This window comes from Podarcis vaucheri (genome assembly GCF_965113315.1).
Source record: "Podarcis vaucheri genome assembly, chromosome: 3".
Taxonomy (NCBI): Eukaryota; Metazoa; Chordata; class Lepidosauria; order Squamata; family Lacertidae; genus Podarcis; species Podarcis vaucheri.
The window spans coordinates 101,604,363-101,631,210 of record NC_138761.1 but is presented as its reverse complement, the minus strand read 5'-3'; the positions used below and the strand labels follow the sequence as shown (position 1 = coordinate 101,631,210).

At 43.4% G+C, this 26,848-nt stretch overlaps 1 protein-coding gene across 1 annotated transcript in view; it reads right to left on the bottom strand.

The window, feature by feature from the left end:
- MYOM2 (myomesin 2) overlaps nt 1-26,848 on the bottom strand; it is an 83,759-nt gene that overhangs the window by 53,842 nt on the left and 3,069 nt on the right. The window contains exons 2-9 of the mRNA XM_082215397.1: nt 18,062-18,192; nt 16,375-16,518; nt 11,730-11,871; nt 11,439-11,596; nt 9,183-9,275; nt 2,012-2,100; nt 1,872-1,922; nt 72-236 (exon numbers count right to left, since the gene is read on the bottom strand). Of these exons, the coding sequence (XP_082071523.1) occupies nt 72-236; nt 1,872-1,922; nt 2,012-2,100; nt 9,183-9,275; nt 11,439-11,596; nt 11,730-11,871; nt 16,375-16,518; nt 18,062-18,165 (946 nt within the window). The 5' untranslated portion in view covers nt 18,166-18,192. The remainder of the gene's footprint in view (nt 1-71; nt 237-1,871; nt 1,923-2,011; nt 2,101-9,182; nt 9,276-11,438; nt 11,597-11,729; nt 11,872-16,374; nt 16,519-18,061; nt 18,193-26,848) is intronic.

Below are 26,848 nucleotides of genomic sequence, written 5' to 3'. Positions count from 1 at the left end.
CCCACCTGAGAAAAAGGTGAGCGGCCATTTAAGAGCAGCCACATGTTTTACCTGAAGAAAGAAAAACTTACCATCTCTGTACCACTCAGCACGAGGTCGAAGGCGATTCAGCTCTGGTGTGATCAGCAGATCACACCTGAGGGTCAATGTTTCCCCTTCCACACCAAAGGTGACACCAAACCTCTCCAAGAACTGAACATCAAAATGGGAGAAGCAGATGTCCAGGGGCATGGGCACTGTAAGCAAAACAAGAACGAAGCTAGCGTGAAGTACAGTAATAGAGGGGAAAAAAACAAGATAGAGAGATGCATAACCCCAGCAAGACATCAAACATAGGACAGTTTAGACTTTCCCCCAGGAGTTGATCATTTGGTGAGCTTGTTTTGGGAAGGAATTCCACAGACCAGGAGCACTGCTTAGAACAGGGTTTCCCAAACTTGGGTCTCCAACTGTTTTTGGACTACAACTCCTATCATCCCTAGCTAGCAGGCCCAGTGGTCAGGGATGATGGGAAATGTAGTCCAAAAACAGCTAGAGACCCAAGTTTGGGAAACCTTGGCTTAGAAGGTCCTGCTATAGCGTGTTCTCCTTAATGGAGAGCACGTGTTGCGGTGGGAGCTTACAGGACACCCCACTGTTACTGGGTGGGTAAAATTGAGTTGGCCACCGTTGTGATTGGGCTCCCCTTGTTGTGGGGGAGATTTTGATGTTGCCATTTTCTGATTGACAGCTAGAAATGTTAAAACCCCTGCGCACAGCATTGAGCTTCCTCTTTTCGCTGCGCGCATCGGATTGCCTGTCCACCCTCCCTAGAATTAGGGTTGTTCGCTTTGACCTTGCTATGCCTGCCATGGGGTCGTCTGCTTTTGGGGCAGGGGCCTGGTAGGAATTTTGTCCATTTGGCTGATTGGCTGGTGCCATTTGGTTTTTGCCTACTGCATAGCAAATTGTCACAACTTGTAACGTTGCGGTTAGGCATTGGTTTTAGGATTTGGTTGGTGGAGGGGCATGGATTGGCTGTGCCTGCCCCTCTAATGCTGCTGCTGCAAGGGTTTTCCATTAAAGGAACTCAGGGGCTCGCCATGCTTTTGTCTGAACCCCTGTCAAGGGGCTAGGGCCACGCAAGAGCCCCTGGGAGCATTTGGGGAGAGGTGAGGGAAGGTCCCCTTCTCCATCACTCTCCCCAAAATGTTCTTCCTTTTCTGACTTTCGCGGTCGTGCGAAATGTCAGTCTGTCCCCATGCGGGGTCAGATAGTCATAACCAAGGCCTAAGCAACCACTCACATTTTTTGTATTTTAATAAAGTTGTGGCCAAAATTATGCCAAAAACCTTAAACTAAAATTATGTGTGAATTGTGCTTTATTTGGGGTTTGGATTTGGATTTGATATCCTGCTTTATCACTACCTAAAGGAGTCTCAAAGCGCCTAACATTCTCCTTTCCCTTCCTCCCCCACAACAAACACTCTGTGAGGTGAGTGAGGCTGAGAGACTTCAGAGAAGTGTGACTAACCCAAGGTCACCCAGCAGCTGCATATGGAGGAGCAGGAAAGCGAACCCGGTTCACCAGATTACGAGTCTACCACTCTTAACCACTACACCACTTGGGGACCTCGACATGCAACAGCCCCAGCAGATGTTATTTGGCACCCACAAGAAGTCCTCTCCTAACGGTGCAAAGAGCTCATTGAGATTGAGGTGTTTCTAAGATAGGCAGGCCCCAGGCCGTTCAGAGCTGTATAGGTTAAAACTGCCATCTTAAATTGTGCCCAACAGCAGACTTGAAGCAAAATTTATTATGATTCTGGGGAAATGTACTATGCAGACTCCTGACACCCATATGACTACATCAAATTAATAAGTGGACTTACAGGTAATAGGAAGAACTCCAGCAGGATAAGGCTCCTCATCGCCTCTGAACCCTGAAAGAAAGGGACAAACAGTTCTGACACGAGCAACTTAAGCATCGTTGTGGGTATTTCTCTTTGGACTGTCTCTGTAGCTTACTTACTCCTCACGACGACAGCAGCACTGGTGGACGCCTGACCGTGCACATTTGTCGCCACAGCGGTGTAGGTAGCGGTGTCATCATAGTGAGCTCTAAAAAGGGTCAGAGGGAGAGATGCAAACAAGATCACAATACTTACAAAACCTTTTTACTAGACTGCCAGGGGTTGGCAGAGGAGGGAGAACTGGGTCAGCCCCTTTTCCTCAGACACTTCCTGTTTCAACTCACAAGGCAAAATGGGACGCACCACCCCCGTGTGTGTCTATCAGAGAAATAGAGCGGTGGTGGCCCTGCACACTTTTGGTATTAAATCCATGCAATGTGGGTTCCAGCACCTCCCACCACTGGCATATGGTCCCCAAAAGCTCTTCCACAAAGGGATGCAACCCTCAGGCTGAAAAACAATCCCCTACCCCTGAAATACAGGTTCAGGTTCAAAACTGCAGCAAGAAGTCTGATATTGCTCATTTAGCAGAAACAAGACTCTCTACTTCCACAGATGAATTTGACCCAAGTAATGCCATAAAGATGGGCACAGAAGGAATCAAACTCTTCGGAACGTGTTTTAAAATTGCACTTCCACTGAGTCTTCAGGTCCCAGGGTCCTGCAAGAAACCTTTAAAAAAACTGCAATACTTTTGTGATACACTTGAGAATATGTGCTTGGATGCTTCTGTGTAAAATCCATGTATGTCCTAACATGTTCACTAGACAAATTTCCTCCTAAGTGACAGGAGACCACATTTTGAACATCTGTGCTTTTAAAGATGAAGTTTCAGATTTCCTCTGCAAAGATCAGATTGAGATTAGATAGATATATTACAGATAAGGAAAGGTGAAAAAAGAGGATATAACTATTGCTTTCACATTTGCTTCTGATTTGACAGACGATAACCGACACAGAGAGTTGGGATGCCCGGTTAGCTTTTGTGGTGTGAAATGGACCTTTTCGCGAAAGAAACAATGTCACAGCCTTGCTTTGCATGAGGAGAAGGGAGAGGAGGGAATGAGGAGGAAAAATAAAGTGAAGATCTGCAATCAGAGCACTTCCTTTGGTCTATGACATCACTGAAAGGTGAAATGTTCACTACTTCATTTTGATAACTCGCTTATGAATGACAGTAAACTCTGGAATCACTTTACAGTAGTCATATCTAAGGGTTGTAGCTCCTCCTAGAGGCAGATCATCGCTCATGCATTGCAAAAACTAGAGGCGAATCGGTGGAATTTAATAGTCACAGAGACTTGAAAATTGTGTGTTATATTGCAAAAAGTGAATTATAGTCATTAGCAAAAAACAACAACAAAAAAAAACAAGACTGTACTGTGGATGCAATGGATACTATTTATTTTATTATCCTACTTTTCTTTCTAAGGGAACTCAAAGCAGCTAATCTGAAATGAAATTTCTGCTCACTTCTGATAAATGTTCATGCCTTCAAATAATTTCTGAAAGGGCAAACTACCGTATACACAGAATTGTTTCTGGACTTCTGTGAAGTTGAAATGACCAGCCAAAATTCAGTACCTATAGATTGGCTCAAAAGGTGCCTGATAACAGTCTATTTCTGTAGAGTGAAGGGAAGCCTTTTTGCTGTTGCTGTCACCACTAGATCCCTATCTTCATCATCACCACTAGATCCTTATCTATATTTTGCACACCTGTGGAAACTCTCTGTAGAAATAGCAACAGCCTTGCTAATAAAGGAAGCACAGATCATGCACTGACTGTACCTAGACAATAACAAGGTTGTTGATGCTGTCTTCTCATGACAAATAGTAAAGGAATGTGAGTTATCTTTTATGAGCACGACTTTGTTGGGAAAATATTTACTGACAATTCCTATTCGGGCATTAGCACTTTGCCTGAGAGGCTAGCAAATGGAAGGGAAGGTGAATCGTACCCAGGTTTGATGAGGCCCTAAGCTACTGAAGGTAACGGGGCCCTTTATATGTCCAGCTGTCCTTTGTCAACAACAAATTGTTGCTGTTTTTTGTGTTGAATATGTGCTATATGCAGCGCCCATTGCTTACATCATAGGAGCCTACACAACACACAACACTGTTACTGTATGTAGGTTTTGTTTTATTTTATTTGTTTTTTATCTTATATTTTGGAAATGTACATCCAGTTTTTTCCCTTTATTTTTTTGGGGGGGCCCCAAGAGAGTGGGGCCCAAAGCTATAGCTTGTTTAACTTATACATAAATCCGGCACTGATCGTACCCTCGTATCCATTTGCCTGGTCCTCAAACATGAGGCCTCCTGTAATGAGGAGCAAAGGAGCAGGACTCCTCCCATATCTGATCTCCACATTGCCAATGATCCTGAGGAACCAATGAATTGGGATATCCCTTCACCAGGATTAGAGGACCCCCACCAGCTGTCTGGGTTCCTGGCCAGCTCCCTCATCCCTCATCTCCCCAGGCGGGTTCATGTGGGTGGCAGCAGTTCATGAGGAACTGGTTTCTTAAGAGTCAATGAGGGTATTGCCACAGTAGATGATACAGCAGAAACCACAGAATAATATGCAGGGGAGATCTGAAATCAATTAATTTTATTAATTCAAAGGTAGAGGATAAGAAATCATACTTCAGGAATGGGGAACTTATAGCCTCCATAGTATATTGGACTATAACTCCCATCATCCATGACCAGTGGTCATTCTAGCTGGAGCTGATGGGAAATGGAGTACAACAACCAAGCTTCATTTTACTGTTAGGCAGAGTGATACTGCTACTTCTGGTCTGTGACTTGGAGTGTCATGAAAGGGCAGTAAACGACTAGTTACTTTAATTTTTTGGTTGTATTTTGATTCCCAGGGAGGAAGAGTTGTCCTTATGAGATGTTTTGCCTCAGGTACCAAAATAATTTGACCAGCTTTTGGTACCACATATACTGAGTACAATTGGTATGGGGCACCATTTGCTCTTCTGCCTCAGGCAGAAGAAAAGTCTTGCATGGTCACAGGTTCTTCATATCCGGATAAATGCTGCGCATAAGTGAAATCTCACATATGGTGCACGATTTAATAAATTGGGATCTCAGCTGCTGGTTTCAATAGGAAGTAGAAACACTGACCAATTGAAAGCAGTGAATGGTAAAGAGACGCCATTTTGTTTTGCTGCTTATTCCAGGAAAAGGAATATGAAAGGCCACAGTATATGAAAATAAACACTGCAGCACCTAGCTGTTGAAACAAACACACAGAGAGACAACCACACAGAGTGAGCTGATGGATCCAAAATGGGGGGGGGGAGAGAGACTAGATTTTGGTGCAGATGTCAGAGTCCTCTGAGACAGGCAAATGGACAGATGGAACAGTGTCCAATTGCAGCTTTAAAAAAAATGATAGGGTGATGCCACATCTTTGGCTCCTCAAGAATTTTTCCACTGGAGCCAAGGAGCACCCAGTATATTCATAGGAATAAATGTCACACTTGCATCAGAAGGAAAAGTTCTCTGCATAAGCTTCAGAGAACCACTAAGATGACAGCCAAGAAATTCCTAAGCTGCTTGAAGTGGCCAAGTATCGGATGACTAGAAGCTCAGCATATTGGCATGAACAGCTGAGAAGAATACTGAAATAGGCGGAGAATCTTAGCTCTTCTATAGCCCCACCACCACCCAAAAATGACACTAGAGATGTCTGCAACTTTCCAGGATATATCTTCAAATCTTAATAAGACCCCACCTCCTCTGGACTACTTTACGCAAAAAATGTAAACAGATGCAAGATCAGTTCATGAATCTCCTTCATAACTATGGTCTTCATTCACTAATTATGTGGGGTTGTTATTTTTCCCCAAAAAAACCCAAAAGATTTAAATCAGGCATGGCCAAACTTGGCCCTCCAGATGTTTTGGAACTACAATTCCCATCATCCCTTACCACTGGTCCTGTTAGCTAGGGATGATGGGAGTTGTAGTCCCAAAACATCTGGAGGGCCAAGTTTGACCATGCCTGTTTTAAATGAAAGCAGAGGAAGGTGATGGAAATCCATGATCAGTTTTCCCTTTTTTTCCTTTTTTGTCCAGGACAAGAATGATAGACAGTAAGCTTCACCTGAATGCAAATGCCTGGCTTTCTGAAAGATGGAGTGGGTTAAACTGTGGAATAAAATTTGTGGTTGGACATCATAATTCAAGAGTATACATGAATACTAGTGAGTACAAACTGCATTGTGCAAAGCACAGATACACACCTTGATGCAACACTAAAAAATTCATTCTCCTTCCATTCCAAAGATTGTTAATGAATATCAAGAGGGAACGCCCAAAGCACTCCATTCAGCTTTTTCTGATCTCGGTCTTATTTTTCTTGGCTGTCACCAAATATTCCCCCTTTCTGTAATATGGGGATTATAAGGGCTGATGTCCAAATTACTACATCACAAAAGACTTGGGAAGGGGCACTAAATATCAGCTGTAGAAGAAGTTGCTGTAGGTGCCTTTCCAGATGCAACAGTATGACTCTGTTAATTAATTCAATTAATTACATACCATAATCTGCAATAAGCAGCAGCCTGGAGTGATATTTAAGAGTTTTATTCTAAAACTGGGAATGCCCACATTCAGATGCCCCCTTGGCAATGAAGCTCGCTGAATGAACCAGTCACGCTCTGAGCCTAACCAGCTTCAAGGGGTTGTTGTGAGGATAAAAATGGATAAAAAGAACATTGCACAGCACCTTGAGCTCACTGGAGAAAAGGAGGGGCAAGTAAATGAATGTAAAAATAAAAAAAGAAACATATGCACACGGTTAATGGTGTATTACTAATATGTGGCGGACGCTGTCATAGAATCATAGAATTGTAGAGTTGGAAGGGACCACAAGCGTCATCTAGTCCAACCCCCTGCAATTCAGGAATCTTTTTGCCCAATGTAGGATTCGAACCCATGGCCCTGTGATCAAGAATATCATGCTCTACCAACTGAGCTATCGGATTTGGTTTCAGTGGGCGGTTTTATTAGGGTGTGTGTAAGAGAGAGGAAAATGGACGTGGAAAGAAGAGAACAAAAGCCCTCAGAAAACCATTAAAGAAAAAGAGCGTCTCTACTGGACAGCACAGTTGCTCATTGGTACCCATTAATTTATCCCAGCTAATTAGTAATGATCACACCTGAATATATATATATTCAGCAAGTTTCTCAGCGATTCATTAACACAGCATCTTTTCCATTAGCACCACCAAATGCATCCACTCCCTGCCCCTCGATCTCTTCTTCATCCAAGCAAACAAGCATAGGCACCAAAAACATCCAATCTCAAGACATGTCCAAATTCCCTGAGGCACACCTTCAATCACACAAATATAGAGACACTTGGAAGAAGACCCTTTCAGCCAAATGCATCTAGACTTCATTCACTGGCTTTTCCAGGGATTATTGTCCTTTCCAGGTGCAAACTAAGTGTGATGGGATTCACACATTTAGCCTTTGCTTATAAACCACTGGCATGAAGAGAGGAAATATCCAGACTGGAACTATGGTATGAGGAGGGGGCTTTACTCCTTGGTCCAGCTTGGAATCAAAGGGTGAAAGCCTTCTCTCCCCATATCACAGACCCAGGCTGGCTACTGCTCCCATCACACAAGAGCTTAAAGACATAAATGCCATCACATCTACAGTTTGACCCCAAGACTCCTAAGAAGCCAGAAGAAATGATAACATGGAAAGATACTGGGGATAGGGGGAGATCATCTCCCTGAATGGAAATGGACAAAAGACCATCACCTGTTCTAGAAAAAGATACAAACATTAAATCAGGCAGATTCCAAGCTGCTATTAGACAGGTTTCTGCATAATTTCTAGGAGAAAAAAATAACATCCCCCCCACCCCCTGATCCTTCCTATGGAAAGTGGATATGAGACAATGAAGCATTAGCCTTTGCTTGCATTTCCCATGATTATAAAAGTCAATTTTAGCTTTTTTCTCCAGCTTCTTTAGCATTCTCTTTCCTTAAATTGGCTTATGGCTACTTAAACTCCAGCCAGCATTTGCTGCTGACCGCCAAAGACAGCAGCCTGATCGATTTGTAATTATCTGACTGGCCAAACAATCATTTGTGTTGTCTGTTTACAGCAGGTTTTTCCCTGCACTTGGTAAAATCGAGGATTTGTTTCATCAATTTCCATTAGATCAGGGGCAAGCAACGTAAGAGCCACACATTTATCTGGTTATTTTGCAGCCTGTTTTGCTCTGGAGTCCAAATGGTGTTGCCACCAGCCTGGGTCAATACTTCCAAAAGTTGTGCTACAGCATTCAGACAGCCATTCCTGTTTTCATCTCCCTGCTTCACAAGGCTCTGCCTGAAGCAAGTCTCCACCTGGGCTCACACATACCCACAAGAAAATATTTTGCCCACATTTCCTTGAAACAACTAACTACAGGTAAGTCATGGTCCAAGTAGACTGTGAACTTTACAGTGCCTACCAATGCAATAGACTCCCCCCTTTCTTAGTCTAAGAGATCTAAGAGGACCAATGGTTTGTATAACATATTAGAAGGTTCTGATGATCTTCTTTCTCCCCTATGATCATAGTGGCCATACCCTCCCAAGTGATGCACCTCAAATCCAGGACACCGTCTTCCGGGTCTGAAATCCCATGTGAGTCACATGACCTGCACAAGATTATGGACCCAGAAAAACCACTTTTTCAGTCATGTTGCCCCAAAACACATGTTTTCGGGTACCACATGAGATTGCAGACATGAAAAAGCAGTTCTTTGGGCACAGCACCCTGAAACACATGTTTTAGGGTGCCGTGCAAGATCACGGACCTGGAAAACATGCTTTCTTGGAGTGAGATATAGGCCCGACATCGGGCAAGAGCAAATAGCCACCATGCTCTCATGGGGGAAAACAAAATGTCCATTTTTCCCCCTCAGGGCAGTTGACAGGTATGCCATATGTTTGGTGCCCAATGCACATGTAGATATGCACATATAGAACTCATCCACATGGGGGATTCAAGCCGTATCAGGATTCTTCTCATGTACAGTCCCTTCACATGCACCAATCACACAAGTGGCCAAGGTTTTCTGAATCCATGGGGTGGTCATCTGACGCCCCCTATAGTTGCTGTGGCATAGTCATAGTACTTTATATTTATAGAGGTCTTTTATTCACATAAACGTACGTCCCCCAAAAAGAAGAAGAAGATATCCTTACCGGTTTATATCCAAGACATGCACCCCATATTTGCTTTCGATTGTGTACTTCCCAGGCTCACTTGCAGGAGTAATCAGTTCTTCATTTTTATACCTAACACATGAAAAGAGGACAGGTCACACCAATAAACAAATCACAACAGTAAGCAAGGAGCAATTTGATGGCATTTAGGACAAAACAACGGTAAGAACACCAGCTGTTTCCCCCATTTCAATGACCTTCTGCCTGTATATAGAATGGATGGTGTAGGGGAAATGTACAAACTATGTGTATTGAACATAGATGTCCATAATCTCATTTAGTTAGGCTCACTGCTCAATCCAGATGGGATGGCTGAGCACACAGGAGGACAGGCCTTCTGTCACTTTAATGGCTGCATAACAGAGAATCTAAGTCCAGCTCCCCTAGAAACTTTATAAGCTATCCTGCAATCATTCCTTCTTCTGCACAGTTATTAAAGGCACAGGAGAACTTCCTAAGCAAATAGTCATGCTAATGGGAGACTGCATGTGATTATTGCACCATGGAATTACAGCCATCATGCAGTAAGCTTCCCTACAGTGCAATAGGACATCCTATTTCTCCCTGAAACATCTGGAAGAGCATGACTAACTGTGTGCCTCCCTGTTTGGCTTTATGCTAGCGTCTGCCTTTCTCCATCACCAGCCCTTACCAAATCTGTCTTTAGAATGGCAGGGGAAGGAGGAGGACAGTAACTCATCAGTAGAGCATCTGTGTTGCATACATAAGGCCTCAGGTTTAGCCCCAGTAGCTCCAAGAGCTGATAGAGAAGATTTCTGCTGAAATCCTGGAGCTTCCACAAGTCAGTATAGACAATACTGGTAGACCAATTGTCTTAGTGTAAGGCAGCTTACTATGACAGGTGGCAAGGGGTAAATGGAACCGTTCACATACATATCAACTGGCAGGATAGCAACCCTGGACAGTGGGGAGGCAACATTTTAGCTACTGTGAAACACAGTGGAAATACATTACTTATATATCCCTAATACTGCTCACAGACTTAATTACTTCATATAAAGTTGAAGATAAACAGAATATTAAGCCACAAACAGGTCATGACTAAAATAATGAAACAGAAAATAGGTTTCCCAGGAAAGAGATGGTTACAAAAGAGAAATCAAGGCACTCATTCTCCGTAGTCAACAGAATGGAGCTTAGACTACAGGCACATTTAGGCATGTCGATACGCTGCCAATGCCTCTTCACTCTTTGACTTATCACTGGATGATTATGAGCTGAGTGCATGAACGTCTTCAGATGAAAAGAGATCCAAGATTGTATTATGTGTTTGATCTGTGAAGGCTGTTTCACACATGTGATGTCTGAACTGTCAGTGAACATGCATGGGCAGACTCACTGAGAGCGATTTATAGTTACTTCTTCTTCTTCTTAAGATGTGCTATTCTTGCGGGAACCCTAGACAACTCACTTGCAGCTTACAGAAGGTTTAGAAGAAGGCTGGGGGAGAAGCTACAGCAGCATCTACTGGTATATTGGCAGTGGATTGGCAAGGATTCCTAGCTTCCAACTGCTTGACAATGGCAGCAACACAATGACTCCCCCGTTCCCAAATTCTACTGTGGAAATGGGAGAGAGCTTCAGATGTGTAGCCAGTTCTGGTACTTGAAAATGTCTTGAACTCAGAATTATTTGAATCAAAGTGTATGTCTTCTGCACCAGGTTCCAGTTGGTGGACCTTAAGAGTTTTAGTATAACCCCCCCCCCTAAAAATAAAAAGATTCCACAAGCCTAAAGTCTGCCCACCCTCATTTAGATTACTACAATGATCGCCTTGCTCCACTGCTCCCTGCCCCACCTCTCACGCCAGTCATTCCAGTTGATTCACATTTTCTTAGGTGACTTTGTAGCATTTAACTCTTATTGTAAAGCAATAATGGTAGTCCTGGGCTGCTATGCTGCTCCATTAAAATCAGCAGGAGTTTTAAACTTGTAGAGCGGTTTCCCTCCTTCTTTTCTAAGCCGTTAGGCCAGTGTGCCACAAGCTTTTGTGCTCCAAAATAGCTACTGTGTGTATGTCTGCAGTACAAAGACAGGGCCTTCGGTTCCTTTAACTGCAATGTTAACAAGCACCCATTCAGCATGTCTTTGAGGATTACAAAGCATTTTTAACATAGCCATTATGTATGTGACACTTAATAGCTGAGCCGAAGCTCCCAAATGAGTAAAGCCTCACGCCATTTTGAGATTCCTGGAAAGGGGTCAAAGCCTTACCATTGAACAACAGGAGTGGGAAATCCCTGGACAGTGAAGTAAAGCCTGACAGACATCTTCTCCCAGACTGTGTGAGACCGAAGCCGCACCAAAATTTCAGGGGCTCGGCTGATGGTCTCTTCAACGGTATACCTTTCCAAAGCCATCTTCTCTTCTACCTGCAGCACAAGAGGGGAAATAAATTAAATAAGCAGGAGAAGGGGAATACTAGGCAGTTCAGAGGCTCTTAGCCAGGAAGGTGCTTGAGCAGGCCCACAAACTAAGGAAGGGACAAAGACCCTCTTACAGTACCATCCTCTGTATGGCCATTCTGTCCAGTTGTTCTCTGGCAAGGAGCCTGGCCGTGCGCATCTCCTCCTCCAAAGCGGACAAGCTGGTGACAAAGCGGATCCTTCTCTGTTCGCTCCAGTGCTGAGACTTTTGCTCCTGAACCCTGCGTGACCAGAGGGGTGGGGAGAACGGCATGAGAAGAACCCAGCATCAAAGCCTTCACGTTGTTACTGAAACTCTACAGCAGGCAAATGAAGGCTATGGAGTTTCATTAGTGGCATTAAGGAGATGTAGATTCTGTCCTCTGAACTATTTCCCTTCCCATGATAATGCAAGAAGAATCTTGAGGGGCAGATGCACAAGCATTCCAGCATCTTCTTCTTCCTCATCTTCCTTTGCTGTGAGTGGCTCACCTAATTAGACCTTAATTGGTGCTGGGCTGGAGTGGCTCCACCAATGTCACTGAGACATTTCTTTATGTGGGGCTTAGCTGAACCTTTCCACACAACCTACAATGGTTGAAAGGGTCCTGGCAAGAGAGCAGGGTCATGGGGGCATAACCCACTCACATTTAATATACCGTGTAATGCAATTACACTTGCACCCCTCCTTTCCTTTGAAGAGCATGTACGTTTGCAGTAAAACACACACCCCAACCACAGGGTTGGGGACTGGCTTAAGAGCAACCAGTGAGCTAAGTACGGATTTGAACCTGAGTCTTTCCACTGCACTACACCAGCTCTCAGATCAAGGATGGATTAACCATTAAGCAAAATAATCACGTGCTTAGGGCATCAAGGGAAGCGGGGAGCACCACAGAAATGCTCCATTGCTGGGATTACCATGGACCATATGGCACAGTTGAACCAGGTTCCACAAAAAAGGCTCCCACAATAAATGGGGGAAAATACATGCATACACACACACACACACACACACACACACACACACACACACAATAATAATAATAAAAATAATAAATCTAAATCAAGTGGAAGTATACAAAAAGAAACATCTTTTTCCATCTTACTGTAGGTTTCATTTCATTTCAAAAAATAAAATTTTATTCTACGGTTTATTAGTGCCTATATTTTGAATTAGATATATATGGCGGCACCAAACTCTTGGAAATGCCTCTGAAGGTCTTAATCTGGTTCTGTCTCAGATCCTTGGTGGTGGGTGCCCAATCACACAGGTCACTTAACACATGTATAGTGTACAGCCCCATGAGATTTGCTCACACATTATACTGAGGGCATCTAGGGCATATACCTGCGGCCACTCTCATACTTTCCCCACCATGCCCTCAGTTGCCCTAGTTTCAAATGTTGAGTGAAAAAAAAAGGATTTCAAGGAGGGCACTGCCAAGGATGGTTCTCCAATAATATGTCCTTCAAGCTGTGTTTCAGCCTTCAAACATGAGTGGAGTGCTTTTAAGAATGACACAGAGTGCCCTGTGACTTCTATTGTATCTGCCAAATTGCTCATACACGTTGTTTTGCTTAGTTCTGCTTCCGAAAGTGGAGGGGGGAGAAGATAGGTTGATAATGCAGTTAGCAACGCTGCTGAAAGATAATCAAGCCCTGCTGAAGTCCATCGGACTTCCTTCCTAGTAGCCTTGTGTAGGATTGCACTTTAAATGTGGGTTGTTATTGGTAATTGTATTGTTGTCAGACTTTATTGCTGTTTTACGGAGTTCCCTTGTGAGGTCATGGTCCTAAAAGGAGATCTAAAAGTCTCTTAAATAAGTCCATGGATTTTGTACAAAGAAGTGCTCTTTTATTTCTTTGGCCTTCATTGACCCTTAGCCAATAGCTGTCAAAAACACTCATGTCATTACTTTAGGCCTTGAAAAAGCCCAGTTACTTTTCCCAGTTACAGAGAATGAGGTCATTGCTAGCAAGCCTCAGTCCCTTTAATTGAATCTGAAGCAAGTCAGGGCAGGGGCAGGAGGCCTCTGAATACCAGCCGATGCAGATCACAAGTGGGGAGAGTTGTGTTTCTCTTAGGTCCTGCTTATGAGCTCCTCATTTGGTTGGCCACTGTGAAAATGGGGTGCTGAACTACATGAGACTGTGGTCCAGCAGTCCTCTTCTTAGATTCATCTGTTGAAACTGGGCTGAGGGTGGGTGCTTGGAGAGATAATAAAATGGGATTTGAGCAGCCCATCTTAGACTTTTGTCATTTTTCTGCCTGAATAGTTTTATATACCCAAGTAGATGTGCCATGGGAGATCCAACACCACGATCTCCCGTGGTCATTTTTTAAAAAAAATAAATGCATCCTAAGGGGGGGGGCAAAGCCATGGTCCTGCAGGAGGTCTTAATCTTTAATCCAGGAAGCATACTGAATTTCCCTCCCATAAGAACCAATAGGAGGGAACCTGAAAAAGGATGGAAAATGAGATAACACCAGAACCATTGTGGTAAAGATTACCTTTTCTTCCCACCCTCAGCTTCCACCATGGGTGGCGTTCTCTCTCATCCCTAACATAAGATTATTCTCCCCATTGTTCATCTTTTTAAAAATCACTGATCGGACTCCTGTGGTGTGGTTGCCCCAAGAATAGACAACTAGTTTGTTAATATGGCATTGGTAGGTCAAATCCTATGGGTACTTCCATCCCTTCTCCATTGGGGCCGCTGATTCGAAGGTGGGAAGTACCTATCTGACGCAGCCTCTCTGTGTGATCTAAAGCATTCCAATTCTAATGCATCATGACAGCTGATCACAGCAGAGTAGCACAATAATGGCAACCGTTCTGCAAAGGTGTAATATGCAATCATGTACTGGGTTTTTTTACATTCTGTATCCAACGCTGGACTTACTTAGAAATTAAGTAAACCCACTGAAATTAATGAAGTTGCCTAACTTACATCCATTAATTTCACTGGGTCTGTTCTGAGTAGCCACATAGTTGGAAACCACCCTTAGTCCCTTGCAGCAGAATAGACTACATCTTCAAATTTAGATTTATTATTTAAACCGAGATCAGCATTCATATTCCACCCGCTGTGATGTCAAGGGGCTGCCAACAGGTCACTTGGGGACCCTTAACTTGTCTGAAAGGAAGAGGGATTGCAATCTCTCTATAACTCTACCTTTCATGACATGCCATGTCCATGTCCCTGGGGAGTATTTGTTGTGCAATACGTCAGCCACTCACACAAAACAGGAACAGGGCTGTCAGCATATTTATTACAGGAGTACATCTCTCGGCTGAAACTGAGATGTCACCTTAAGCTCCCCCGATGATAAATAGGAAGGGAGGAAGATAACTATATTATGAGTAAGTTGCCCAAACATATAGTTTTGGCCTTTAGCAAGAACTTAGCACAGTTGCTTACACTCCACACACACACACACACACATACACACACACACACACACACATTTCAGTGCAGATTCATACTTAATCCAATTTTTAAAGTCTATTTTCAGTACGGGCATATGTCAGCTATGAGATTTACGAGACACTCAATGCTTCAGTATTCCAGGCCTAATAAATTAATAAGGAGCCCAGGACACTACAAGCATCTTGTCATGTTGACAGTTCTGCCAACGAAACTGCTCCTCATGGGTGTTTCAGGAGGTTTTGAGAGTTCTTAATGTAGGAAATGATTTCCTTTCCTGTTTGAGGACTTCAGTGGGGAAGTAGGGAGAATGCTGTAGTTGGCCATTATAAATATGCCCCAAAGCCACATTTACTGATGTGCCTGACAAAACACTATTCTTGGGTGCCAGAGACCCAAAGGCAACACATATGAAAACTGAGAGGAAAACTAGGAACTCCCTGTCAATGATCTGGACTGGAATTTCAAATCAAAATGAGAACTTCACCCTTCCTTGCTACTGCAGCTCTTGGCCATGTTAAAATTTCTCTTCTATACCCATCCTCCTTCCTGCTGGTCCTCTCATATTCCTACTTTTGCCCTTTTCCTCCTTATTCATTTGGATCAAATTTTTCCTCCTCCAACACTCCCCTCTTATCTTGCCCTTTCTCCTGCCTTCTCAGACTCTGGTTCCTTCTCCTCCCCTTTACCTATTTCCTTCTGCTTCTCTGCCTCTCTCTATGGCAGGGCTAGGCAAACTTTTTCTGGGCCATAAGCAAAAGTTGGCAGAACAACCAATGAATTTTTAAAAAACAAAACCTTTGAACATTAGGCTAGTCTCTACACAAACACACGCATGCAGCCTTCTCTATCCTCCATCCAAGGAAGAAAAGAAAAAGCATTAACAGAGTTGGACACAATGAAGCCAAAATACTCAAAGGGAGTGCAAAGCAGAGCTCATGAGGGGTGTGGCCTGAAGAGGGGGTGTGGCCCACAGAGAGCTCCAAGGGACAGACAGAGAGGTCTGCATCTGGCCTTCAGGCCTGAGGTTTCCCATTGGTGGTCTGAGAACCTTAGCCAATGGCATTTGCACCATTCTTAGACAGCTCAGCCAATCAATAGGGACTATAGCTCCATGGTAGGCGACATGCTTTGTTTATAGAAGCTCCAAGGTTCAATCTTGGGCATCAGCAATTAAAAGGAACCTGAAGAGACAATACTGGGCTAGATGGATGAATAGTCTGGCCTGGTATAAGACCAGCTTCCTATGAATCACTTAGTCTTTTCCACCATCACTTTCCTTACTTTTATATCCTGGCTGAAGAAAGCTTTACCTCATTGCCTGGGATTCGTGTGACTCCTCTTCAGATGAGACATGATGAAGTCTCCTGGCACACAAGCGACACGTTGTCCTTCCCACATCGGCAGGTGCAGAATAGGAAACAACATGTCTAGAAGCAGCTTGTCTGGAAGCAGCCCTTATATGCAAAGCAATGATAACAACTTTTACGATAACGCAGTGTTAAGATTTCCATGTCTTTCTGGGGAAATCAAAAAACTAGTCATTGGTTGACTTGCATAAATGAAATACGTTTCAGATTTTCTTTTGCCCAGTTGCTAAAATGGAGGGGGAGAAGTTATCCAAATGGCAATAAAAGGTCATGGTTGTTTCAGACTAGAGAGGTAACAGAATTTGAACTGAGAACCTAACAAGCTCCTCTTCGCTAACAGAAGCCTTAAGACAGAGGCTCCAGTACTATGGTGAAGGGAAAGCACAGATGAATGCAGCTCCGCGACTTTTTTTCAGAACAGGAACAATGATGGCATCTGCTGGAGGAAAAAGTAACTTGAGTGGACCTGCCTAACACCCCCGAGTGAACAAAGTGATAATGAGGTTTTCACATTGCTTTTGTGACAGCTTAGAGGAAGTTGGAGAAGGAGGAAAATAATCCAGCAAAGGCTGGATACTTCTCTCTGTTTCTTTGATGTGGTTCCTACTTCCTACTATCAGTTTAACTGGTAAAAATTTGTATTTCTTTTTAAAAGCTAAATATTGCATTTTAGCTGGCTGAAAATCTTTGGTTGAAACTCAAGGCGTTTTACAAGCTGAGCCTAAGCAGTCAAAAGCAAACACTCGCAGAGTTTGCTCCCAGAAAACTATGCACAGAATCACAGTCATGCTGCTCCTAATAAAATGGATATACTACAATGTAACGCATTGTTTGCACATGTATATAATAATGGATGAACATATCTGCCTCCGTTTTGGACTCTTCTCAAGACACAGCTATATGGACTGTTGTGGTGAGGCTGTGCACTGCAAAAATGTATCATTATACTTCTCCCGGTTCTTCAGCATGACCTGAAGGTCACAGCTTTTCCATTCACCTCTCTTAACTATTTGCACAGGGACAAGTCAAGCTTCTCATATATCCAATATGACACCAATATTTCCAGTCAACACCAGGAGAGTGAGGCAGATCCCATAACCCTCCAGCTTCTCATTCTTTGTTATGGCAGGGCTACTTTAAAAACCATTTGCTGTTCAGTGAAGCACGGTTGTCATTTGGTACACTGGTTTGCTATTATTATTTTATTGCAAAACTCTGTATTACTTTTCCTCTGTCATCTGGTTTTGCGAGTGTGTGTTTGTGTGTGTGTGTGTGTGTGTGTGTGCATACACATGTTGTTGGAAAATAAATAAAATCAAATCTGTTGGCTCAGATGCGCATCTTAGGACTGAGCCATCAGACCCACCGTGTACAACTTGTGCCCTGATTTGATGTACATCATAGGGTGATCCTTAACTTTGGTTAACCCTGCTGATTAATCAACCAGCAGATGAGTTGGTTGATTCAGGATACATATCCAATGCCTGTGCCAAAACCTGCTTAACGCCTGTAATCAATAAAGTTGTAGTCTGTTTAAATCCCGAGTGGTTGTCCTGTGTTGATAGTGAATTTATCCTGCTTTGGCCCCACCACCCTGGGCTTCACCCAGACCCAGAAGTATTGCACTTACCTTCTTGCTGAATATTCCTGAAGCAAATACCTCGTCTGAATATTGCGATAGGACTGGTCAAAGTGCTTGTGCCTCCTTTGATAGAATGGCACTGTAGACGACATCTTGGAATCTGCTACCACTCACTGCTCCTGTGAATTAAACAGTGGCAATCCTATTTACCTGGGGCTTTCAGAACCTTCGTTGTTTCTCTTAAATTCTGGAGCTTGAATGGGCAACAACAGATCATGTTAAACTACTCTGTCAATTAACATGATGGAAGATACTAACAAATATATGGACTGAATATTTAGGATCATGTGCTAGGAGACATGCAGATAAGCCCTATGCAGGTTTACTTGCAAGTAAGTCCCACTGCATTCAATGAGATGTACTACCACATAAAATATACAGCTGGGATGGGGAACGTATAACCTTCTGGATATTGTTGGACTGCAACTTCTGTTATCCTTGACATTTGTCCTAGCTGGCTGAGGCTGATAGAGAACGTTTGGAGAACCACTGGCTCCTCATCCCTTTCATATGGAATTGAATTATCGGGATGAATGCACGTGGGCCACTTTGGAACTAGCCTCAATCTCACATCACTTCAGTTCTCAACGCTTAGCGTCTACAATGAAAAATACGGCATTTGAACTGACAGCAGCTGATGCAAAATTTTCACGACAGCAAGCCATCTCAGGAGGAGCATTCACATGTGCATGTTACAATGCTATAGTCCAGGGAGCTTAGCTTTTTTCAGTCAAAGAACTGTTGTCCACCCTCCAGAGGCCCACATGTCAAAGTGGATGTGATGAGAACTGCAGTTCTTAAAGCTGACTTCCTAATGGCTTCCCCCATCAGCTATTTTACACTCTTTCAAATCATTTATCCATTATTAAATTGAGTTAAAATGTGCTTAATGTTATTTATTTATTTAAATTTGTATACCATCCAAAGATCACAGGGCAATTCACAACATAAATGGCATTTCTATTTTTAAAAAATGAAAACTGAGAAAATTGTTTGGTATCATGGTATTACACCAGGAATCAGTATTTTTAGCAGAAATTAAAAATGATGACTGGGGCTGCAGCAGATCTTTTTGTGGGGGAAGGATAGATAAGGCCTGCAGGCTAGCCACGCACTACTATAATCAGTAGCCCCAATCCACCTAAAGACTGGAAGCTTACAGACTCTTACCTGGGAATAATCCTCACTGACTACAAAGAATTGGGCTACAAGTTCCACTGGAAGCAATAGAACCATAAGGTCATCTGCTACCATCTAGCTGGATCAGGGCTGCCTGATAATGAACATGCATGCAAGGCACCCAACCTTCATGGGGCCATTTCAAATATTAAAGCCATGGCTTCCCAGGAGAGAGAGAGAGGGAAATCTCTGTGTCCCTTTGAGAAAGTGGTAGCTGACCCAAGTCCCTTTGGGGGTTCAACCTTCATTGAAAGAAGCATTCAGAGAGACAAACAATCAGACACAGAGCCTGCAAAGGCAGCTGCATGGTCCAGAAGGGACAAGGTTTATTAAGAGAGTGACATTGGCAACAAACCAAAATGTAAAATGCATTTCCAAACTGACCATATTTATATCCTGGCAGAGTCATTGCTCGATTAGCACATTATAACTTTGCTCCATTCGACATATGTCAGAAAGAGGTACAGCCTTCTCGTGGGTGTCTCTTTCTGCTTAGACAGATCAATTAACTCTTGCTTGCCCAAGTGGCCCATATTTCTGATTAAATTAATTGTTTTATGTTCACAGGGTTTTAGCCCCAAAGGTTTCATCTTGGGGTGGGGCGTTCAGTGTTTTTCCATATATTGCTTCTGTGGTTGTTACAATTTATATACCACCCTTCATCCAAAGATCGCAAGGTGGTTCACAGCATAAAATACAAAATGAGGACACAAATACATAGTAAAACAAGAGCAAAGATCAAAAGCAATCCAACACCCCGCCCCCCATATAACAGCCAATTCTGAATAATTGCAGCTCAGGTCTACAATTAATGTGACAAAATAATATCAGTTCTGGTTTGCCTGCACAAGTTTCATGCTTTTTCCAACAGTGAAATGCTTTCCACCCAAGAAATGTATTACATTTTAGTGGCCCTTATAGCATTGAAAGGCACAGGGTTTTGTCTCACCACTAGCTAATATAATCCCACCAGTTCTGTGGGGTGAATAAGACATTTCAATTACATAGAGCATTTGGGAATCTTTTAGAAGAAGAAGAAGAAGAAGAAGAAGAAGAAGAAGAAGAAGAAGAAGAAGAAGAAGAATAGTAGTAGTAGTAGTAGTAGTAGTAGTAGTAGTTTGGATTTGATATCCCGCCTTTCACCCCCTTTAAGGAGTCTCAAAGTGGCTAACATTCTCCTTTCCCTTCCTCCCCCACAACAAACACTCTGTGAGGTGAGTGGGGCTGAGAGACTTCAAAGAAGTGCAACTGGCCCAAGGTCACCCAGCAGCTGCATGTGGAGGAGCGGAGACGAGAACCCGGTTCCCCAGATAACGAGACTACCGCTCTTAACCACTACACCATAGGAATATCATTTGCTTTTCTTCTCATAGCAATTGAGAGGAGCGGTATAACTTTGCTATTTCAGTAATGTCTTATTTTGATATGATTGACCATTCTCTGTTGTTGAACTCTTCTCCAGAAACACCATCACTACATCCTATCAAGCACTGAAATGATCCATTGTTCTCTATTAAGCAGCAGGTCACAGAAGGGACATTATGAAGGCAAACCATATCAGAGCCTGTCGCAGCTGGACTGCCTCCTCCCTCCCGTACAGGGATGTTTTTACCATCATAGAACAGCTAGACCATTGGCCAAACTACCTCAGTATAATCTGAACTGACTGACAGAATTTCAGGCAAGGTTTTCTTCCCAGTCCTACCTGAAGATGCAGGGACCTTCTGCATTCAAAGTAGATGTTCTGCTACTGAGCTACAGTCCTCCCCCTTCAGTAGTCCTATGGAACGTTTTCCAGGAGGAATAAAAGATACCAGCAATGGCCTCCTCAAAGTCTCCTCTAGCTGGACTTTCTCTCTACCCCACCATCTCCACCAAGGTCACCTAACATCAACTCCTCTATGAGCAGGGTCCTGATGATTTTTTCTATCTTGATATTGTTTATTGTGGGGTTGTTGTTTTTTTTAAAAAAATGCCACTCATAGGCCACTTTGGATCAATTAGTTTTCTGAGAGCTAGAATATAAACCATTGCAATAAATACACACTAATCTTCTGTCTATTGCCACACCCCCTTCAGATGCCTCAGAGCTCCATGAGCGTTGCGGTTACATTCGTCCACGCTCCTTGTCATATGGAACAGTATTCCAATTTCCAGCTTCAACTTCATTGAAATATTCTCAGTTTGCAGCAAGGCACACACCCATCTCAGGAGATTATTGCTTCATCTTTCTCAGTACAGAAAAAATGCTCAGTCGTCAGCTGGCCTGAGCCCACCCACAGCTTTGTCTACTTTGTGCTGCTGGAGGACCTGGATTTGGAACAACTGTCGAGTGTCAAAGGAAAGGACACTCGCAGGTCCTTCCACACTGGTGTTTTGTTGAGGTTGTTTTCTATGGCATGTTATTGACACAAAGCCTCTCCTCTTCCCCGAGGGGAGGAGTTGTGAATGGGTCTTGTTTCCCATGCTTCGCAGCGGGTGTGGATGGCCCACTGCGTCACAGGAAGTCCCAGGCCTGCATCATGCCCTCAGCCAACCAATCCAGCAGTTGGCTGGGGGATGTGATTTGCCGCTCTTAAGCAAACGCGGGACAGTGGCTCAGCCTGTTGGAGTGAAGTATAGTCTGTTCAAATCCAATGCCTAAGCCAATACCACTCACATTCTGTAACAAATAAAGTTTTTTAGCCCATTAACCTAAAATACTGGTGTCTATGCGCAGTGGCAGAGCTTCATGCTCCAGAAGAGAGCAGAGAGCAGGTGGGGCTGGGGATGGCACGCATCCTGGGGGCAGGGCTCATCGACCGTGGGAGCACGGCGCCCAGCGCATGTGGGGGGCAGCCGCGATAGCACCTCACCAGGATTGCGCTGCCAGGGGCAGTGTGCTCCCCCCGCACTCCTCTTCCTCCGCCAGTGTCAATGTGTCTTATTTCATCATAAAGCAAGGGATGGGGCTTCGACTCACAATAATAGTGCCTTAGTGATGGATTTGTTCTGATTCAGTTTGCTACATCTGAATTTCTATTCAGAAAGCTAAGGGTGTGACAAAATTGGGGTGAAAATAAACCTGAGCAATTCCATATAAAACATTGTGGGATTTCAGCTGGAAGCTATGGGATAAGCACTGGTTGGGAATGAAGCAGTATGGCTGTCCCAAGACATTTGAAGGTGCAAAAGGTACTAACAGGGTCATTTGTGCCCACCCAGATAGCACCACAAGCACAACTCATTCTGAATGTGCAATAAAATGGTGTCTGCAGAGCCACTAAAGGAAATGCGCCTTCCAGTTGCCATCTGTCAGAAGCCAGCCTTTTTTCTTTCTTTCTTTCTTTTTGCAAAGGAAGGGAAATTCTATTAAGTCGGAACGATAGCTCACTCACGAAAACCCCATACTTTATAAATGATGCATTATTTCACATATTCGCCTCACCTTTCCGTCACCCCCTTCCCTCTTAAGTCTCATCTGTGTTCAGATGATGAGTCTTCAGGAAAGGGAGCTTGTCGTTTTTAATTCCCTGCAAAAGCACTCGGCTTATTTTAAGTGCTGTTTAAATCACCGTCGTCATAATGCCTGGTTGGGTTTGGGCATGAGTGATATGGGAAAGCTTCTGGAAGCAGCGTCGCCCACCGCTTTCTGACCGTGGGAGACTTCCTACTGAATTAGCATTAAGCTCAATCCCAGGCATTAAAAGAATCCCCTGTGCTAGCACAAACCCTGTCTATTTCTGCTTAGTCAAAATCCAGCTGACTGCTTTTTGTGAGGGTGTAGTGTCCTGGACAAACCCTAGCGCGCATGGTTGCATCCTGCCTGTCCAAAGTCCACCTGAAATTGTAATTGGATGGAAGAGGTCCTCACTTCCTGTCCTAAGCATGTGGGTCGCGCTGCTATAAGGAGCGGGACATACATAGCATTCCCCACTAGAGGTGATTGGGTTACAGAGGTGGCCAAAGTCTGAAATGAACCCTGGGCCAGAACTTCAAGATCTTACTTAGGTCAGCATCCACAGGGATACCACATCTGAGTCTTACTCTCACTAAAGGAGGAACTTGATAGGTACTTGACTCTCTGTGAGAGACAGGGTCCTCAGATGCATTTCTCAGGCATCATGCGTGCTCTACATTTAAAGCACATGGCTTCCCCCAAAGAGTCCTGGGAGCTGGGAATCGCAGCTCTGTGAAAGGTAAGCTGCACTTCCCATGATCCTTTGGGGAAGTCAAGTGCTTTAAGTGTATGGTGTGTATAAGCCTCAGACTGCTGCAAGAGGAGATGCTGCAAGGTCCTCTGAGAAACAGAGAAGATCCGCTGCTTCCCTTGATTCTCTTGTGGGGGCCACATGCAGAAGGGCAATGAAATGAGCAGAATTTTCAAGAGCCCAATAAAATCTAGCCAGAACCTCAAAATAGCTCACATATTCAGACTCCTGCCTAGCATAAGCAGATATAAATAGGCTGCAATCCCAACCCCGCATATCTGGGAGGAAGCCACATTGAATTCAATGGGATGTATTTCTACGTAGACATGGTTAAGGCTGCAGATTTCGTTACCAGCTATTTTGTTGTACACAAACAAGGATTTCAGTTCAGAAGGAAGATGGGCCTGACATATTCTTATAAATATTTATATATAAAATATATTCTTATAAATATATATCTTGTTTCCAATAATGTCTGTAGCATGTAGACTTTCTTTCTTTCTTGAACATGAACATAACATACAGTGAGCATAACATACAACAATACAAACAACCAAATAAAAGACTTCCTTTACCCTGTATCTGACCTCCTTATTTACTTCTTATAAACTGTTTCCTTTATGAATACTTATTAAGATTTTACTAACTATAACTTAAATATCCACAAAGTCTCCTGCAGACATTAATCGAAACAAGTCCAGGTGTAGCAGGTAGACTTTCTATACAGTAAGACTATGGTCATATTAAACATTTTGGAAGTCTTTGAACCCAGTCAGTTCAATGCAACTCTCTAGTATTACTCGTGCAGTGCCACAACACAGGTTCTGACTTTTAGTTGCTGATTTAGCCTAAGATGTATTCTGTCGATTCCTAAGGACGCTTCTAAGAACCCCTAAAGTCAATTCCTAAACAAGTTACATGGAAATATGTGCCTTTGAAATTGTTCGTGTTTCCATCAACCAATGAAAGAAATTCACCATGAGGTCATTTCCCCCTCATCATTTTCACCTGATGATGCTTCATGAGATTTCCATTGTCACAATGTAAACAAATCTAATTTAATCACAGAAAAAGTTTGAGCATTGGTTAAAATACAGAGCTGACATGGACATGTTTCTTAAGTTGTTTGTAAAATGCTTTTCCATGATTGCAGCCCAACTGGCAGGCTGGAGAGAATGGGCACAAGATAAACATTTACTTCAAATCCATACCATTGTTACAGGAGAAAACCTGATGGAATAGAAATCATGCGTAATAAATGTTTTCCTTAATTTTAAAGGGGGGAAAATAAACACAGGCCTCCCTGCTGCCCCCCATATAATCATTATATTCTTAAATCAAATGCTTGCTCAGGATATAAAGGGTATAATATAAAAGCTTCTACACTGAGATCCAGCACCGAGGGCCTTCTGGCGGTTCCCTCATTGCGAGAAGTAAGATTACAGGAAACCAGGCAGAGGGCCTTCTCGGTAGTGGCACCCGCCCTGTGGAACGGCCCCCACATTAGATGTCAAGGCAATAAACAACTATTTTACTTTTAAAAGACAACTGAAGGCAGCCCTCTTTAGGGAGGTTTTTAATGTCTGATGCTGTACTGTTTTTAATATTCAGTTGGAAGCCGCCCAGAGTGGCTGGGGAAACCCAGCCAGATGGGCGAGGTATAAATAATAAATTATTATTATTATTATTATTATTATTATTATTATTATTATTATTATTATTATTACTACACATGATGGCTATGTTCTTCCTTCATGCTGAGAATCACAGGAGCAGAGAGTGTGGTTGCACTCAGGTCTTTCTTGCATCTGGTTGGTCTCTGTGAGTACAGGATCCTGGATTAGATGGGCCTGATCCAGTTGGCTCGTCTTATGTCTCGTGTTCTTACACATGATGCAAATATAGCTCAATGACGAGTGTACAGTGCTGCTTGCACCAATATCCCCAGTGAAGACCTCCTTTCTGCACTATAACCATGCCAAGCATGTACTGATAGAGCAGACCATGGGGCTGTAATGCTTAGATCTTTTTCAATGCAAACAGGGAACCCTTCAAGACAAGGACTTTGTAAGTAACCGGTCTTGCAATTGTCTTCAGGTACATAGGGAGAGTTTCAGGCATGGGTCTCGCTGAGTCCTGGCCCTAACTTGAAATGTCATGGATAGAACCTGGAAGCTTCTACATGCAAAGCTTATTCTCTACCACTGAACCCATTCTCCCAGCTTTTCCAATATACTAAGGAACTGTGGAGGAACCACAAGTTCCTCCACATTATTTTATGAATAATGTGAACAAGTCCATGATCCCTTTACGGAAATACAATGGATCAATGCATCCAACCAAATGGGGAAAAATCAGAACACTCCAGTTCCCTGATCTCTGCATTGATGCCAAGCCAATCTTGAAGCTGTTTATGAACGCTGCAGCAGAACCTGATTCTGTCCAGAATTTTAATACAGAATCCAATAGCTCAGGAATTTTCAATTCTAAAAAAACATGTTCCTCTGTACAAGTACCAAACCCTTAACAAAAGTTAGAATTCATAAATTTACTACTTCATTGTGTTCCCGGAGCAACAGACTACCTCAAACAAAAGATGCAGACACATTTGGATGGCTTCAAACTCTTTTTTTGTTTTTAATGCTCTCAAAAGTAATATATACGAACCCACCCTCCCAATACAAAGCTCAGTGAGGATCTTGTCTAAAAGACTGGCCTAGAAATATTATAATACAGGACTGCAATAATTGGCAGTGCTGGGGAATGGGTGGAGAAATTAAGCCATGGATCATCCAGGGTGAGGTAAGCGAAACCGCAGCAATAGCATCCTGGCGGTGGCAGCCGCGCTGTTGCATGTTGGGAGGGGAAGGAGCAGGCGGCAGTGAGGTTGGAGCTATTCAGATGCACTGAGAGAACACATTCCTGCCCTTGCTGCCACTTCAACCTCCTGGTAAGCAGTGGCAACACTGCAGCTAGGGAGCTATTGCTCCAGCTCTGCCTCACCAGATGAATCTGCAACTAGCTACTCCATCCATCCTGCGAATGCACACAGGCACGGGCCAAAAGAAACATACAAACATGGCATACACACCACGAATTACACATGCACAGTGAGGGGATGCAGCTGGCAAGTGGGAAATGAGATACCTGCACAGAGATGCTTTCACACAGTGCGCATTCAAGTTACAGAAATGGGACAGAAGTGTGTGCACACGTACATCATTAATTTTATGCACCTAAAACCTAGCAGTTCAAAAGCACGTCAAAGTGCAAGTAGATAAATAGGTACCACTCCAACGGGATGGTAAACTGCGTTTCCGTGCGCTGCTCTGGTTCACCAGAAGCGGCTTAATCATGCTGGCCACATGACCCGGAAGCTGTACGCCGGCTCCCACGGCCAATAAAG